The sequence below is a fragment of the Mastomys coucha genome, unplaced genomic scaffold (assembly GCF_008632895.1).
Source record: "Mastomys coucha isolate ucsf_1 unplaced genomic scaffold, UCSF_Mcou_1 pScaffold13, whole genome shotgun sequence".
Classification (NCBI taxonomy): domain Eukaryota; kingdom Metazoa; phylum Chordata; class Mammalia; order Rodentia; family Muridae; genus Mastomys; species Mastomys coucha.
Window position 1 is genome coordinate 9,519,092 of NW_022196895.1, and position 18,682 is coordinate 9,537,773.

Here is an 18,682-nt window from a genome sequence, read left to right on the forward strand (position 1 = left end):
ACACACATCGGTCCTATGTGCTAAAGTTACTGCTGCTGACTATGGACGAGAGTTGTAGAGGACACTACTAGCTACATAATCTGTAGCAGTGAAGCCATTAAAGTATAAGAATCAACAAAGGAAAGCTGCTTTAATCTAGTCAGTTTCTACGTCAGTGTCACATGAACTTGACGGTATTTAAAAATCCACTTATATTGTTTAAAAGAAATGCAAACTTAGAAACTTTTAAACCAGGGAACACATCAGAGCAGCCCTGGACAATGCTTGTGGCGGCTGTGGTCAGAACCGTGGTGCTATACAATCTATAGTTATAAAACACACAGAAGACTGCTGGGAAATTAACCACCAGCGTCTCCTCATGAAGACAACAGAATAACCCACTTGACTGTACTTTTATAAAATTACACTCTACCACTCTGTGAACTTGTTCAGAAACCAGAGAACTGTGGTGCCTGTTACACCTCATCATTTGGGACAATCTCTAGCATGAACCCTAGAAATAAAACACTAATGTCATTAGAGCATATAAAATGACTGTGTTCAGCAAATCCTGGACTTTAGTAACAGCCTTTGTTTAAATTTAACTAGGTTGTGACAGCAGGCTGGCAACATTACTATTCACTCTTAAAACCAACAAGAAGATCAAATGACTAGGAACCAAAATAGCATTGGGAGGCAGAGTCATAAAAGATGAATGATGAGCCAAGAACAAGAGCATCAGTTTCAATGGGGTGGTTCTGAGAGCCTCACTCTCAACTGAAGGATTAAACACTCCCTGAAAGCCTGGGGGCCAAAGCCAAGCTCTGCCCCTGAAGTACTAGGGACAAAGAAATAGTGCTTCCAATCCTGCCTTGGAGGTGGCACATCGAGCAACATAAACATCCAGTACTGGGGAGGAAGCAGAGAACAGCATTCGCTTTCAAGGCCGAGTTCTGTGCTGATGATGGCCGACTACTATCTGAGGCTCCATACCTGTGCTTTTTGATGCCATTGGAGAGCGCATCTCCCCCACCACAGTCTTTTCCTTCAGACATTCTGTGTCTTCCACTGCTTACAGGCACTTCGTTCTCTTCACAGGAGTGTGCTGTCACAGCTTCCAGGCAAGTCAGTGACCCCTCGGACTCGGAACCTGGGGCAGAGCAGGCTCGTGATGAATGTACTGAACTTGGGTGCAAGGCTAATAATAATCCACTAATAATGGATATCTCCCTCAACGCATCGGGCTGTGAAACTCAGGCAGCCTTACTTTGTCCTTTCTCAATCCATCCACAAACACCTCCTCGGGGACTTCAGAGAACCTGCTCCCATTGCGGCTCACATGGATTTATGTGACAGATGTACACTTATATAAAGTTACAGTTAAACTGATTTTATATACTTAGAGAGAGCCAAAGATTGCTGAGTTCTTTAAGAAATCATATTCAGTAGTCTCCCACCCCCAAATTTCTATTCTCTCCTTCTCAAGGCATCTTAACTTTAGCATACCCAAAAAAGGTTCAATTTTAAAAACTTGTATATAAAGGAATATCTACAGTGTTATACTTATGAGAAGTTTAAGTCACATAAAATCCTGCAGTAGCAAAAGTAAAGGCAATTTTAAGAACGCATGTAACAACACTGCTCTGGCATGATTTGTCTGAATTTTTATATCCATACATCAGTTGGGAAGCAGTTGTTCTAAGGACATTTCTAGTTGCCTAGGTACTCAGAAGGAGCCATCTGCTTGCTGGGGACTGAGAAGATGATTCACTTCTGTACCATCCATGGCAGCTGCTCAGACTCTCACAGCCTGCATCGTCTTTGAGCATCCTCAGGATGCTTAGCAAAAGGTGAGGCAAGGCTCTGGGTTACCATCGAATATGTTAATAATCTCCTGGCTTGCAAGTAGGAACTTGGGACCCAAACCCCAGTTTTATGATTCCTTACTGAATAGTTTGTTTCAGCTTATAGCAGTAGCCACTCATCCTTTCAAAGCCTTTTTACAGGAGGCTCCTGTTTCTAGTCAAACACTACTCAAAGATGGTCTGTGACCTCCTGTTGACTCTACCCTCGTGTGCTAAGCTCTAAGAAACTTGCCTTGCACAGCTGGAACAACTGGCTTGGTGCGTGTTAGTGCGGAACTCCCACTGCTATGCATGTACTACAGCTCAGCCCAGCAGCCAATAGCTTACGCTTTCCCCTCTACTACATGCTAGCCCTTAGCTCAATGCATGGAGTCTTATTGTGATCCCATTATGCTGATTCAGAAGGACACTGGGATACAGTGCCAGTTGCACCATGACTGCACCATGTAGGACACCTTGAGCCCCAACTTGTAGAAAGGCCACAGCTTTGTTATCTCACACATCACAATACAGACACATACTACTAGTCCTCCCACACACACTGTTTGGCTTGCTATGTGTGTCAGTTTCAATATGCTTGGTCCAGGGAGTGGCACTACTAGGAGATGTGGGCTTGTTAGACTAGGTGTGGCCTTGTTGAAGGACATGTGTCACTGTGGGAGTGGGCAAAGAGAGCTTCCTCCTAGCTGCCTGAGGATGTTGGTCTCCTCCTGGTTGCCTTCGGATCAAGATGTAGACCTCTTGGGTCCTTCTCTAGTGCTATGTCTACCTGCCTGCTGCCAGGCTTCCTGCCATGATGATAATGGACTGAATCTCTGAACTTGTAAGCTAGCCCCAATTAAATATTGTCTTTTATACAAGTTGCTTTGGTCATGGTGTCTCTTGAGATCAATGGAAACCCAAACTAAGATACCATGGTTTTAGCTCCTTGAGGTCAACTGTGGTTCAACAACTACATAAAAGATTCCAGAAACCACTTGTAAGCTTTAAATTGTATGCAGCAAGGAATGCAGAAATGTGGTGATAAATGCTAGAAGTGAAAACACTTTTAACAGGAGCTTTAGGAGCAAACCTGAGTCAAAGCTGGGAACACATCAGCCAGAAGAGGTTCATGAGTTCAGTGCCTGTATCCTGTGATTTGTTCTGTAAACTATAACGAATTTCAGGAGTTAAACAGCTTTGTCTTCGTATGATTTGAAATGCAGTTGTACTATGTAATTTAGATGTCAAAAATAAAAAAGCAATCAAACGGTCCTTAGATTTTTTTTTTCCTGAAACACTTCTACACACTTTGTGTTTGAAATTTAAAAGACACAAATGACAAGAAGGGACTTTCCTACTTAAAAAGCTTTTGTCCGTGGTTTGTTCTTAAATGAAAAAGATGTGTGGTAAACAGTAAATAAGAGATAGGTAAGAGCTCATGTGAGCAAAGACAGGCTTTCTCCAAATAAGACCTCAGTGCGGTACATACAGAAGCTGAGATCCCACTTTCAAGTGTATTGGTCATATGCATATGGGACCACCATGCTCATCCCAGGGACACAGAATCAGATGGCACTGCAGACACTTGTCCTCTCTTGCTAGTAGTACCTGGCAACTCCCTGTGTCTCTTCTCTTTGTCATCTTTCTGTTCCTCCCCCTTCTTCTTCCCTGCTCTTACCTCCTCCCTAAGCCCTCCTCTGTCTGGACTATCAGGTAAAAAGCTCTGACAAAGGTTACTAATTATCTCTCTTCTGCTGAGTCCAGTGGCCATTTTTCAATTCTAATTGTGACTCATCTACCCTCTCTGACACTGCTCACTTTAACCCTCCCTTCCTAGGAACCATGTGCAAAGCAGGCACAAGAGATTCCCAAACCGTGAGCCCTGGCAGCTGCCCACGATCTAGCAGAGTGCACTGTGTGGGAAACAAATGTGCTCAGTAAATTGTTGCAGGTACAGTAACAGAAGTCAGAATGGGGACAGTGACCATCATAGTAGAGAACAGTGTCAGCAAAGAGCTGAGTAAGCTAACAAGAAGTAAGACTGGGAGGAAAATGACTGTCACATCACAGCAACTGTCCCAGGTAAGAGGTATGCGCCAATACTGGAGCAAAAAGATGTTTATAAAACAGCAGAGGAAGATACAGGAAGGAGCATCTTCATGCAGATACTACATAGGATAAAAAAAAAAGCAGCAAAAGCAAGCAGAAGACAAAGAGGATGGAGAACAAATCAAGGGGTGACATCCCCGTTTTATATTGGAGGTAACTGAACTGTGTTTTCTAACAAGTGCTTTTTACCTCATGGGTGTGATGAGCCATGAAGTTGATCATGTATGAAGGTAGAAAGTGCAGAACCTCATGGCAAGCCATGCGGTACCAGGCCTAACAGTCAGTATAACAAAGACTACATTCACTAGCAACAGGGACCTATTCTTCATGTGCACACCTTTAACATAAACACATCAGCCCATTTCCAGAGCTACACTGTTTCATAAGGAGAGCCACAGTTCCAAACTATTTCATCTCTCAATTACATGCTTCCTTTTCTAAGAGTTGCCCTGATCATGATGTTTCCACAATGACAGAATATAACTGAGACGTAACAGGGATGTATCATTAAGGAGATGTTTCTCAGCTTCTCACTGAGGTGGACACTTCTGCTTCAGTGTGTGCTTGCATGACGATACGCCATGTGCTATGGGCCTAAAAGCGATGTGGCCAACTAATAAGCTGATAGTGGGCAGGATCCTGCAGAACTGGGAGCCCAAATAAGCCTCACTTGCTTAGGTGAATCATCTCAAATAGTTGTTACAGTGGTGAAAGTGGACACACTCAGATGGGAATGGTGACACAGAGATGTGAATGTATATACCTAATCCTATCACACAGCATACTCAAAAATGTTTAGAAAGGATGATCAATTTATGTAAAATTTATAAATTTTATAATAAAAAAGTAACAACAAAAGTACAAAGACAAAAATGTAACTCCAAACAAAAACCTGAGAAGCCAAAGGCCTTACACGGTTAGTACGTGAGTGGACTGAGAAGCCGAAGGCCTTACACGGTTAGTACGTGAGTGGACTGAGAAGCCGAAGGCCTTACACGGTTAGTACGTGAGTGGACTCTAATGCTTCAGCTCTTACCTCAGGAACACTTTCAAAGATCATAATTGCTCCCACTGACTTTTTACTAATCCCAATGATTTTTTTCTAATATTTTTAAATGTAATAACAAAAAAGTGATTTTAACAATATATAATTTGCCGGGCAGTGGTGGCACATGCCTTTAATCCCAGCACTTGGGAGGCAGAGGCAGGAGGATTTCTGAGTTTGAGGCCAGCCTTGTCTACAGAGTGAGTTCCAGAACAGCCAGGGCTACACAGAGAATCCCGGTCTCAAACAAACAGAAAAACAAAACAAAACCACCAAACCATACAAAACAAAAATATGTAATTCACACCATATTAGCCATTTACCTTTTTTCTGAACTCTCCCCTACAATTATGATCCTATAATATGCAAATGAACTCAACACTTTTAGGATGCCTCACTGGTCCCTGAAAAATAGAGCAAGGAGACTCTGATATTTCTGGCATCACTCCCAGGTCTTCTTCAGGGCAATTGGGAATATCCATCGAGCCTAAAGACAGTGAATGGGAAAGCTGGTGTAGTTTTAAAGGAGCCAGTGAGTTGTCATGGAAGCTATAGTTTACAGAAAAAGTACAGCAACAAAACACTATGGAGAAGCCGAGGGTCACAACAATTTCTGGCCAAATAAACAGTAGTAACATTAATAGAAGGGCTGAGACAACAGGAAACCCTCTAACGTTTTTAATGTGGTAATTACTCAGATGTTTAAGACTCTGATCATATTAGAAGTCACAACTATTCTCAACACAGTTCAGACTGAATGTGGCATTGTGGTTTGGCTATGAAGTACACTCCACTTCTGTGGATCAAAAGCCACCTTCAGAGAAGTGATTACCCAGGAAGTTTCTGTCTGAGCAGTGTGTCCATCCCCTGCTGTCCATTGAGGGTTGGGGTGGAAGGCAGGGCCTGAAGGAGAAGGCAGACTACTAGGGACATGAAGAATGTATCCTGTTCCTGGTACCCGCCCATAGTCCCTTGCTCACGTCCCAGCTATTATGCAATGAGCGGAGTCCTCTCTCATAGATTTCTCCTATATAACCTTTTCCTCCTCTTAGTTGATTTTGTTCAGGCATTTTGTCACAGTGACAAAATGTGATTAACACAGTCCCCTTTCTAACCAAAATAGCATAGGCCAAGTACTGTGACTGGGTTATGGTGACTCCAACATCACTCTAGAATTAAGATTATTTTTACTCTTGCCTTTTCAGAGTACAGGAGTGTTTCAGGTGTTGACTAATTAGTCCTTCCTACCATTAAAAGGCTGGAAGAACAGGTCAGAAAGTTCACACTACAAACTTGCCAATAATTCTCCTGGGCTGTCCTGATAAGCATTCTGACATGATCTTTGAAAACAAGCCCAAGAACAAACAAGACCAAAGCAGAAACTTGGAAGAACTGTGGACAGCATCCAAATCATGCTTCCTCCTCTTAGGTTACAGGAAGGGGAAGAAATGCAGGCTCGATTTAAAGCTTTCATTGTTAATGGTTATCCATGAATTAGAGCTGTTCTTTAAATGCCTGAAATAGCCCAAGGTATAGTTTTAAATGTCAGTGCCACAATTTTATTTGGCTGTAGGTATAACTGCATAAACTCAATAACTAATAAATAAGTGAGCAGAACAAAGAAATAAAACTGATCACAATTCTACTTAAATTATGAACTAAAAATAAGAAGATTCCAGAGGTGGTTGCCAAGAGACTGCTGTAGTAATTTATAAGGGACTGAGGAGAGCATGATCCTGGCCACGTATATGGGTCACAGGCATTCTAGACACCTTCTCCTGAGGGAGTCTGAGGTCAAGGCAGCCACAGAGCATGCTGATGCTGTGACAGAGCTTCTCAAAAGTGCTTGCCCCTAAGGAGTAAATCTATTCTGTTTTCTTCAACTTGTAAGATCTTTGCATATAGTTGAAGAATTGCATGAACCACAACAACATGCTTTTGGAAAACCTTAATGTACCTGAGCACAAAATCTCATATTCCCAATCAGTCTTTGCTGACAACCTCTTCTACACTATCTTCATGAAGATCACAGATGCATATAATAACTCTGCAGCTGAAGCTCAGTTACAGAGTAATTGTATTTTGGAAGGGAGTTTCATATGAGCAACAAACCAGCATTTGTAAAGTACCTACAACACACCATCTAAAGACTAGCTTCAGAGACAGTTTAAAGAGCTTAAAGAGAAATGGCTGGTGCCCCCCAAGGACTCAACGTTCATAATAATGGAAGACATACATAACCACATCTGTAAGCACATAAGTTTGAGAATGTCTGAGAACTTGAGGGAAGCTCCTCTTAGGGAAGGCAGGGCCAGCTTCTGAGAAAGCCTGACAAATAGGCCTCAGCAGGAAGGATGAAGTCAATGACTTCAAGGCAAGGCAGAACACTGAGTGCTGCTAAGAACTGGGTGCAACTAGGTGCTGAAGGTATGTGGCCAAGATACCGTGGCACAGCCAGAGAGGAGGGTAGTCACAGAAAAAGATATAGCCCTCAGAGACTGGTGTTACACAAGGTCAGACCACAAGAGTTTGAACTTGAACCTACAGGTGACAGGAGTCAGCAGTTATTTTACAAGATGATGACTAACATCTGAATTAGACTTTGCATATGGCCCTGATATATCACTTCCTCTGATACTCTAACCACAGGCTTGGATTAAAATCACAGAAAGGATTTAAGAATTTGGGAGTCCCAATGTCAAACATCAGCTTCTCTGAGTCAAAATCAGACTGGTAGGACCATACCTGGGGGCTCTAGGGAGGACCCTTGAGTCTCTCCCACCTGCATGGGTGCAGGTGTTGCAAGCTCTTAATCCAATCTCTAGCTACCTACATGTCACCTCTCCTCATGTAGCTATGTAATCTGCCTTCTTGCCTCTTTTATGAGATTCAAGACCTAGCACTGGCTCAGTATGATTGGAACAAGGGAGGTCACAAGGCAGTTGTGAGAAAGTGGCAGAGAACCAGGTGCCTACGATGCTAGCACTTATTATGAACAGTGGAGGGCTCTGTGCAAAGGCAATGCAGATCCATGCCTACAAAGGATCCCTCGGCATCTAGTACTAAAATACTGTGAGATCTAAGGTACGAGCAGGGAGACCAGGGGAAGAGCTACGGAGACAAGGCGGCTGGCATGCGCAGGAGATCGGGACTGGGTAGATTAAGCACACTGTCCAGATTCTGCCGTCCTTTAAAGGTCAATTTGACAGGACTTGATGATGGGTGGAATGTGAAAAAAAGAGGAGTCGCTGGTAGATCATGCAAGGGTTCAATACTGGCCTCTGTGAGTGGTAATGCAGACCCTCCACTTACCAAGGTGTATAAGTCATACTTGTGGGAGGGCAAAGTGTTCTCTCTCATAGACATCTAGTGGTATGTAGGCATCCCCAGTAAACAGTTAAGTACTATGATAAGTAAGTGTTTGGATGCATTGGGAATCCAGGTGACAAGTAAGGCTGCAGACGCTGAGCTGGTAGTTATCAAAATGGGGTCAAAGTCTAAAGACACAGAGTCAGTGCCTAATGGGCTATGATGCATATCTGAGTCACCAAGGAGTTGTAAAAGTGCAGATTCTTTCCTCTTCGTCTCAACTGGGCCCTCAGTTTTCTGTAACTACTAAACTCTCAGGAGTTCTTCATGTTACTGGTCTGGAGACACATGTAGAGCAGTCATGGCTTATCAAGTTTTAACAGAGCAATACCATGTTGTCACAAAGCTCACACTCTAGAAAGCTCTCACATTTGAAATAAGTTTATGGCTTTTCTGTGGGCCAACTTATAGCTTTGCTTAGCCACGTGTGGTTACACTAGCCTGTAGGCAGAACATGTGCAAGTCTAGAGTGTGAAGAAGGAAAAAGAACAGGTTCCTTGACTACATCAAAGCTGTGGGAAGAATGTGGAGAAGACACCATGAGGGAAAAGAGCATTAGGAATGTCTGTTGTGTGAACACAAGAATAGCAGTGGAGGCAATCAATGGCCAAGGGCAGATTTTTTATAGATATCAATGAAGACACAGAACCACAGCTGACTGGGTAAAGATGCCTTTGTGTGAATGACAGGCACAGAGGGACTGACTTCAGTAAAGGACTGTTGCTGTTAAAATCATGACCAACAGTAACTTAGGGAGGTGTCTCAGTCACTTTTCCATTGTGACAAATGTCATTCCCAAGGTCATTTATAAAAAAAGCATTTAATTTAGCTTATGGTCCATGATGGTAAAAACAAAGGCAGGGCCAGCCAAGAGCTCTCCTTCCATCACAAGGAAGCAGAGGGCACAATGGGAATGGCACTAGTCTTGAAACCTCACACCTTGCCTTAGTGGTACACCTCCTTCAACAAGACCATGCTTCCTAATCCTTCCCAAATAGTTCCACCACTGAGGGACCGTACATTGAACACACGAGCTCATGGAGTCCATTCTCATTTCAAACCAAGCACAGGAGGAAAAGAAAACATCCTGATGACAGTCTACCCCTGAGGAAAGGCAAGACAGAAAGCCAGTGGCATAAGTCAGATACCATGGAGGAACACTGATGACTGGCTCAGTTGGCTAATCCAAAGTTCCAATGTCTTCCACCTTCTTCCAAAACCCACCATGGTCAGGCCTGTTACAGCAATACTTCAGCATTAGTTACTTTTGTGCTGCTGGGATAAACACCACCACCAAAGCAACGTTAGGGAAAGTTTATCTTGGCTTACAGTTCCAGAGGGAGAGTCCCTGGCAAAGGGGAAAAATGGCAGCAGTGAGACACGGTAAGAAGCTAAAGGAGGGGCTGGCGAGATGGCTCAACGGGTGAGAGCACTGACTGCTCTTCCGAAGGTCCTGAGTTCGGATCCCAGCAACCACATGGTGGCTCACGACCACCCATAATGAGATCTGACGCCCTCTTCTGGTGCGTCTGAAGACAGCAACAGTGAATTAACCGGAGCGAGCGCAACTGGAGCAAGAGGGACCGGAGCAGGAGCGATCGGTCCGACGGAGGTCCTGAGTTCAGTTCCCAGCAGCCACACACATCATAGCTCACCGCCATCTGTACAGCTACAGTGTACTCATACATATGAAATAAATAAAATAAATCTTTAAAAAAAAAAAAAAAAAGAAGCTAAAGGAGCTCATCTTCCAGCACAGGCAGGAAGTACAGTGAACAGAAATGCAGCAAAGCTATGAACTCTTACAGCTGCTCCCCGGACACGTGCTTCCTCCAGCCAGGCTCTCCCTCCTGAACGCTCCTCCTGCTCCTCAGCCTTCCCAAGGAGTACCAACCAGGGACCAAATGTTCAAATACACGAGCCTGGGGACGTTTCTGACTCAAACCACCGCACAGACCCAGTTATCTATGTCTACACAATACAAAAGAAATAGAATACAAAGGCATACAAAAGGGACGCAGGGTGCACATGCCCATGAGGCACTGGCTTTGTCAGTGGAAACAAGACAGTTTCTCAGTGACATAGGCAATGTCTCCATTGGATAATAGATTTGGCAGGCAGCAAAAACGAATGGAAGGAACAGCCATGGACTTAACATTAAGAACTGCTGGCATATGGCTTGCAAGTTGTTGCTGGAGACTGACACAGGAGAGGAAGCATGGTCTGGAGCTGAGCAAGCTGAGTCCATCTGGGAAGAGAATGCAGCAGCAGATTATGTGATAACCCACGCAATCTAAGCAGGGAGAGAGGACACCAGAGGGTCAGAGAGCAAATGCCTTGGTGCAGCAAAATAAAAGTCAGGGCAGGGCTATCCGAATAGAACAAAGAAAGGAGACAAAGTTGTGGCCTATAAAGCTGAGATTACAGAGGAGAACATTACAAAGAAGACAAACTTGGCTCTGAACTTGGGAATGAGGCTGCAGAGAACTGAGAGACCTTATCACACACATCACTGTTTCCTATGCTCAGACTTTCCTCCGAGCCTGACAACAAGCCTACTGATTTCAAAGACAATCTTTCTCATCTGGGTACATTTATGCCTAACCAAGCAGCTGAGATACCACACACTTAAAATATATTTGACTAACAAAATCCTCACAATACTTAAGAAGCACAAAATGCACAGTAAGTCCTAATGTACACATTTATTTAATTAATAGAAAACAAGAGAGAGAGAGAAGACAGACAGACAGACAGACAGACACACACACACACACACACACACACACACACACACAGAGCCCATATGATCTAGACCCAATGGTGCTTGCCTTTAAATCCAGCTCTTGGGAAACTGAGAAAGAAGGATGAGTCTGAGTCTACCATCAGCTACACAGTGAATTCAAGATGAACCTGGACTGTGTAGTTAGCATTATACTTTAACAAGCAAAGAGAACAAATAAACAAACCAAACCACTGAAAGTCAAACCAAAGCTTAAAGGATAAACTTCCCTCATTAGTATATACCTAAACGAGATACACAGCTTTAGTAAGCAGACAGGTAAATTTAACCCCACAATGGACAATGAGAACACCCCCACTGCTCTCACTCTCCACTGCTGTCATTTACACTACAGAAGAGATGAGGTTAACAGTCACATCCTCTCTAGAGCGCTGTATGATAAATACTACAGAGGGGGTTTAAGAACAGTCACATCCTCTCTAGAATGCTGGACCATACACTCCACAGAGGAGGCTTAGTAACAGTCACAGCCTATAGTACGGAATCTGCAGTGCTGTGCATCACCAACTCATAACAGAGACTTCACCCTTAAGGAACTCAGTGTCAAGGAGATAAGTAATAAGTGTTATCAAAAATAAAAAGCAAGCCAGGCGGTGGTGGCGCACGCCTTTAATCCCAGCACTTGGGAGGCAGAGGCAGGCAGATTTCTGAGTTCTAGGCCAGCCTGGTCTACAGAGTGACTTCCAGGACAGCCAGAGCTATGCAGAGAAACCCTGTCTCGAAAAACCAAAAAATAAAAAATAAAATAAAGTTTCTTAAAAAAAAAAAAAATAAAAATAAAAAAGCAAGAAAAAGGCAGCATTTAGTTCTTTCCCAAGTACACAGGGCAGTAGACACAACTGTAAAGAGGTAACTGAGATCACCCAATAGCAGCAGGCCCAGAGAACATGGAAACAATATGAAAGAGGGACACGTAAAAATATACAGCTATAAAAAGTTAAGCTGTAGGACTGGTGAGATGGCCCAGCAACCACATGGTGGCTCACAACCATCAGTAATAGGATCCCATGGCTTCTCCTGATGTGTACTCATATATATTAAAAAAAAGTTAAGCTGCAAAAGAGAGTTGTAGATGTGGGAATGGAACCTGAAGAACGGTGAACAGTGCTGTCTTAGTTTGGGTTTTACTGCTGTGAACAGACACCATGACCAAGGCAACTCTTATAAGGACAACATTGGGGCTGGCTTACAAGTTCAGAAGTTCAGTCCAGTATCAAGTCAGGCGCATGGCAGCATCCAGGCAGGCATGGTGCAGGAGCTGAGATAGAGTTCTACATCTTATCTGAAGGACTCTAGGAGAAGACTGGCTCCCACATGGTTAAGAATCTCATTTCCCACCTCCACAGTGACACACTTCCTCCAACAAGGCCACATCTCCTAATAGGGCCACTCTAGGGACCAGGCATATTCAAACCACCATCTGTGTCTTAAAATGCTCACAGTGCACTTTCCAGCCTTTGCTAAAGGCATTAACAACGTGGTCCAATCCTGTACCTGCTCAGTGTAAGCACCATTGGCCTTATCAGCATGCCAAATAGTAGATCCCAACAGAAGTAACTATGTGACACAGGCCACAACTGTGACATGACAAAGGAAGTCATTACTAGTCTCTGATTTGGTTTTGGTTTTAATTTTTATTGACTGAAAAAAAAAAGTCTGATTTATCAATGCCCAGCACTTACACTGCTAAAAATATTAAAATTGCTTCTGTTACATAACATAATCCATATGACTGGATTTTATGTACAGGTCATGGACATTTCCACCCAAACAGTAGTAAAAGGAAAGAGAAACAAGAAAGCTTTTCTGAGCAACTGACTGATCTCAGCTTCTAAAAGGAGGGCAAACATAGCAGGATGAGTCCTGAGCTACAACAGGCATGGACAGGTGCTGCAGCATTTTCTCTGTCCAATCACATTAGGGCAGTGACAGACCTGTGATTGGACAGGAAGAGAGAGGTGGAGCTAGAAGTTGAGGAGGAAGAAAGGCAGAGAGCAGGAAGCGGGGAGCTTCTTCATCCTGGAGGAAGAGTCAGACCCGCGTGGTTATAACAACCAGGCTAAGGTTTTTAACAGGTTAAATTAATTGAGTCAAAATTTGTCTTTATCATTTGGCCCTGAAATTATTGTATTGGCATCTTGTAATTGTGATCTTATTATTATATAAACCTGAGTAGATAATTAAGCCTTAAGAGTCATGCTTTACTGGGTACTAGGCGCTAGACGAATGATTGTGGGGGTGAGTAAAGAGTTTCATGTGAGCGAGATATTGCTGCTAGCTGGGAGAAAATAGCTGGGAGAAAATAGCAAGACCTCCCGGAACGTAGTGTTGTGGCCGGACAGTGCCGGCACAGGCACTAGAATGTTACCGGCAGGAAAGAGAGTTTGCTGGGTGGATTCATTTATTTAAAATATTCCCGCAACAGACGGGCATCTCTCCATTAACATTAAAGAGTAAACACAGCATTACATGCTGGAAAATAATTTCTCATAAGATCACTATAAGCTCATAAAGTCTACAATTTGGTTTCTCCTCCAAGCTGCTGCTGCCGCCTCTCTGTACCCTAAGGTCTCATGGTGCCACCTGACAATGACTTAACCACAAGGCTCATCTCTGGGCTATCTCATTCTCCTCTTATCCAGCACCGCCCCCCATCCTTCACCACCACAGAATCCAAACCAGTGAGCACAGATGCATGAAACCATCAAGAGTTGGCAATCTTGGGCTCGTTGTTGATGTTCAATGTTTGTAAGAAAGACAGAAATATTGCTGGTGTTTATTCAGCAAGCTCTTAGAAAGAGCTGCTGCTGCTGTGCTCAGCACCTCAGAGCTGGAAACAGAGATATCCCCAAAGTGTCAGATACCATGCAATACACTGCTCCAAAAAGGTGTCCACTATTGGAGGTGCTGGGAAGATCCTTGTGAGCTCCAGAGAGATAAGAGCAGCTTAGAGAAGAGAGACTGAGGTAGAAGGGCATAGGACGAGCCACTGATTCCCAAAAGTTTATTTGCTGCCAGAATAAAGCTTTCCCACAGAACTAACTAGCATTTAGCTTCTGGTTAAATCTTTTTGCTTTAAAATACACTAAATGTTTGGCCTTTCCCCAACAAAATGCCCACTGAACTATAGTTGGGATTGGATATAGCCATTTCATTCCTTACATACACATACACACCACAGCGAACATGGAAAGTGATGCCTCATTAATTTCTCTCCTTTTAAACAATTTAACTCAGGAGTATTTAATCAAATTGTAAGAAAGGAATCTGACCTCTTTGTGGAACTTTGTAAAATAGTCACTAAGCATTCTGGAAAAATAATTTTCTCAAGACATGCCACTGGCTGGAAAAGAAATACTACATGCTACCATGTACCGTGGGCTCTGTGCCACAGTGGGTGTTACCCACCACAGTAGATTTCCACTGATCCTGTGTATCTGGAAATGCTCAAGGGGACACGATAAAGGGAAACAGGAAATCATGTGAAAGCCCATCCAGGCAAATCAAAGAATCCTTTTCTTTTAAAAAGGTGACTCAAGTTTAAAGTCACTTCCCAGACTTTAACGTGTTTATTTTTTATTTTTGCTAACAAAATAAAACTTTTTAAACTATTAAAAACTTTTAAGAACTATCTTTCAAAAGGGTAGTAATGCTGTTCAGTAAGGCACATGCTTGCCACAGAACAATGGGAACTAGGCACCCACATAGAAGTCAGGCATGCAGCATCCATGAACGACCCCAGGGCTAAGGAGCCAGAGACACATGGATCCTAGGGACCTGCTGGTCAGCCAGCCTGGGTGAAATGTGCAGCTCCAAGTTCACTTTGCCTCAAAAAGCAAGATGAAACAAATGACCTATCTGTAAAATGGGCCTGCAACCGCAATTGAAGGTTCTCAACAAAAGAAACATAATGGCTAAGAGATATCTCAAAAAAATTTTTTTGGTTACCCCCCCAGCAAATATGAAAATTCAAATAAAAATAACATCCAAATGTTCCAGTCAGAATGGCAAAGATAAATAGGACGAAGCACGGCAAATGATGGAGGGAAGTGGGGAAAGGGAACTTTCACTCACTCGCTGTTGGATTACAAACTAGTGTAGCCATAATGGAAATCACTGTGGAAAATTCCCCAAGAAACTAAAAATAAATCTACTATATTACCCATCCAATTCGCTCCCTGGCATGTGCCCAAAGGACTCTCCATCCTACTGTAGAGGAGGTATCTGCTCCGCCAAGCCCACTGCTCCTCTATTCACAGTAGCTAGGAACGGGAAACACCCTACCTGTCCTGCAGACCACAAGTGGATAATGAAAATGTGGTACATCTCCACTGTGGAACCCTACTCAGATGCAAAGAAAATGAGATGATGACCTCTTCAGGTCTTCAGGAGAGGACTAGGCAAGGTCATGAGGGAGGGAAGGTTCTCTTTCATTGGAGGTTCCTGGCTCCAAATCTTTGATGAAAATATACAACCTGTAGTAACTACAGGAACCAGGAAATTAAATCAGGCCCACTGCCAGGATGGGGGTGTCGGTGTCAACAGAGAGGGGAGAGTAGGGTAGAACATTGATCAGGGAAATGGGGAGGGGAGCCGGCAGAGAGGAGGAGGGAGGCAAACTGAGGACAGGCAGAAGGATGAGAGGCTAACAGGAATCACGTGATCTGCTAGAGACGTGCTAGGGAGCTTTAGGGAAGGGGGAGAGAAGTAAATACAGAGGAAGGAGGCGGCTGGTTAAAATAACAAGGATACCTGGAAAAGACACAAGGAATCATGCTATTAACTGTTTATTAAGTTAAAAAAAAAAAGAGAAGCCCTACCACATATATACACATATAAATAAACTTCAGTGTATACATGTACATATATAATTTTAATAAACCTTCCTCATCTGGGCTGACAGTGCTCTGTATAAGACCCAAAGGTCATCTAATAAAATCCTAAAATGCTAAGTCTTTGTTTGCATTATTGGCCAGTTCTGTCCAAGAGGCTCCCAAAATATAGAACCTATTGCTAATGCCCTTGGCTAACCCCTAGAGGGAAGATAAAGTCCCCATTGCTGAAGACACCAGGCACTTCCAAAAGAGGGCCCAGAGACCACTGGGCTGGAACTCACCCTAACATTCATGTTAGAGTACTAGAAGGTATTATAGAAGTTTCCAAAGAAGGCAGACAACCATAGCCCCGACCAGCTATGCCACCTATGAAGCACATCAATGACCTGCATGGCACAATAGCCCTGTGACTGCCATAGTGACACACATACCTTGGCAGTAACCAAGAATTCTCTAATTGGATACGACCCATTCAACAAAAGGCAGACATGCCTGATACTGGAACCCTAGCTAACAGGTTCTCAGTGCTCAGAAGTCGTAGTTATTAAAGGAAAATCTAAAGCCACTGATTTACTAAACCAGCACAATCCCTAACAACCATCTATAGACTTTGTCATTATGCCCTGTCTAAGTTTGAGTTTCTATTGCTATGAAGAGACACCATGACCATGGCAACTCTTACAAAGACAAACATTTAACTGAGACTGCTTCCATTTTCAGAGGTTTAGTTCATTATCACAATGGCAGAAAGCATGGCCACATGTAGGCAGGCATGGTGTTGGAGGAGGAGCTGAGAGTTCTACATCTGGTTTAAAACCTCTACCAGTTTTTTTAAAGAGAGGGAGAGAGAGATGAGAGAAAGAGAGGGAGGGAGAGAGAGAGGGAGAGGCGATGAATTTGAAGGAGAGCAGAGAACGAATCCATGATTATGCTACTTGCCTAGTAAACAGAATTCTGCAGATTTAAGTTAAAATTAAAATTCTCCCCAGGGATGGGGACAATGCCCTGGACTCTTTGGGTGAGCCCACTGTAATCACATGGTTCCTTCAGCAGGAAGGAGCGATGGTCAGAATCAGAGACTGCAAGTGATCTACTCAGACTCTGAAGATGGGGGATGGGACTGGAGCCAAGGAATACAAGTGGGTCATTGGAGCAAGGGACCAGGTTCTATCCTAGAGCCCAGATGTTCTTTGACATTAGGACTTCTGAGTGCTGAAACTGTGAGAGAATCAATCTCTACTCTTTCAGTCTGATTTCAAGTTAGCATTTTAAGTTATATGGCATTTAAACAAAAGTGAGTGAAATAATAACCAAGTCTCCTTGGGAAGGCACAGGGTAGTAGGACAGACAAGGACTAGCCTTACTTAAGGGTCAGGTTTCTTCTCTCATAGCGCAAGTGTAGGAGGAAGTGTGAAGAAAGGCCGCTGAGTAGACACTCAGTGTGAAAATGACGTCATTTCTCAGCACGAGCTGTTATGATCTCCATGAACTATACAGCCAGGCCAGCAGCAGGTCAGGACGTGGATAGAGGTTATCAAGCTATTCATTTCAATGCATCATTTACATTGTTCCCTGATTCACTAACTTTGTAGTAGGAAATAGTACAGAAACCACAGATGAACTACTGTGTTCAAACAAATGTAACGAAATTTGTGTCACTCTTCATGGCTTGGCATGTACCTTTCTTCATTTGCTCCAGCCAGCAGAGAATGTCCTCTTAGATACCAGGATTCAGCCTCGGGAGCCTGCTCAGCATTGCAAGTCAGAGAGCGGTGCTACCACAATCCCACCTGAGCAAGAAGCACATTTGGGGATGTGGACAGAGGGGCAGCAGCTACTTTTTTATCTCTTCCTCCAAGAAATACTGCTGTGACATACCCAGAAGCAGAGAGATGGGGGAAGCTGCTAAATGTCTCCCAAGAAGAGAATGGTTAAAAAAAAAACTGCTCTTCATGCACATAAAGATTGAGCTGGAGCTACAATACTGATAAAGTCCAAAATAAAGAATAGCTATGTTGATGACTTTTCTTCAAGTTCCAGTGTATACCTGGTATGGTGGCTTGAATGAAAAACAGCACAATTAGGAAGAGTGACCTTGTTGGAGTAATTCGTCACTGGGGGTAGCTTTGAGGCTGCAGATGCTCAAGCCATGCCCAATATGGTCATCTTTTCCTGCTGTCTACTGCAAGACGCTATGCTTCCTGCCATGACAATGCCAGACCGACCCTCTGAGCTGCAAGCCAGCCCCAGTTAAATGTTTTGCATATCAGAGTTTACTGTGGTTGCGGTGTCTTTTCACAGCAAGAAAAACCTAACTAAGACACTTGGGTATGCACTGTATATGTATGAGTCTATGGACTTGGAATTGCTTGAGAGAAGGCCTGGAAGAGGGGGTATCAGTTGTTAATAACCTCCTGAAGAAGGATCTGGAAAGAGGACCCAGCAATCAAGGGCACATACACTGACTGCTCTTCCAGAGGACTCACGTTTGACTCCCAGCACCAACTTTAGGCAGCTCGCAACTGGCTGTGATCCAGTGCAGAGACTCCAACACTTCAGCTCTCCAAGGGCAAGTACACACACATGAACATACCCACATAGTCATATGTGCCTACATATAATTTAAACTGAGGATAAATCTTTAAAAACTAGCCTCTGAAGAGCCTGTGAGAATTTCAGTATATATATGCTTCCT

At 43.5% G+C, this 18,682-nt stretch overlaps 1 protein-coding gene across 11 annotated transcripts in view; it reads right to left on the reverse strand.

Annotated features, from left to right (window-relative positions):
• Osbpl1a (oxysterol binding protein like 1A) overlaps positions 1 to 18,682 on the reverse strand; it is a 195,909-nt gene that overhangs the window by 64,399 nt on the left and 112,828 nt on the right. For all 11 annotated transcript variants that reach the window (XM_031364995.1, XM_031364997.1, XM_031364994.1 and 8 more), the window contains one exon: positions 973 to 1,129. In XM_031364995.1, the coding sequence (XP_031220855.1) occupies positions 973 to 1,129 (157 nt within the window). The remainder of the gene's footprint in view (positions 1 to 972; positions 1,130 to 18,682) is intronic.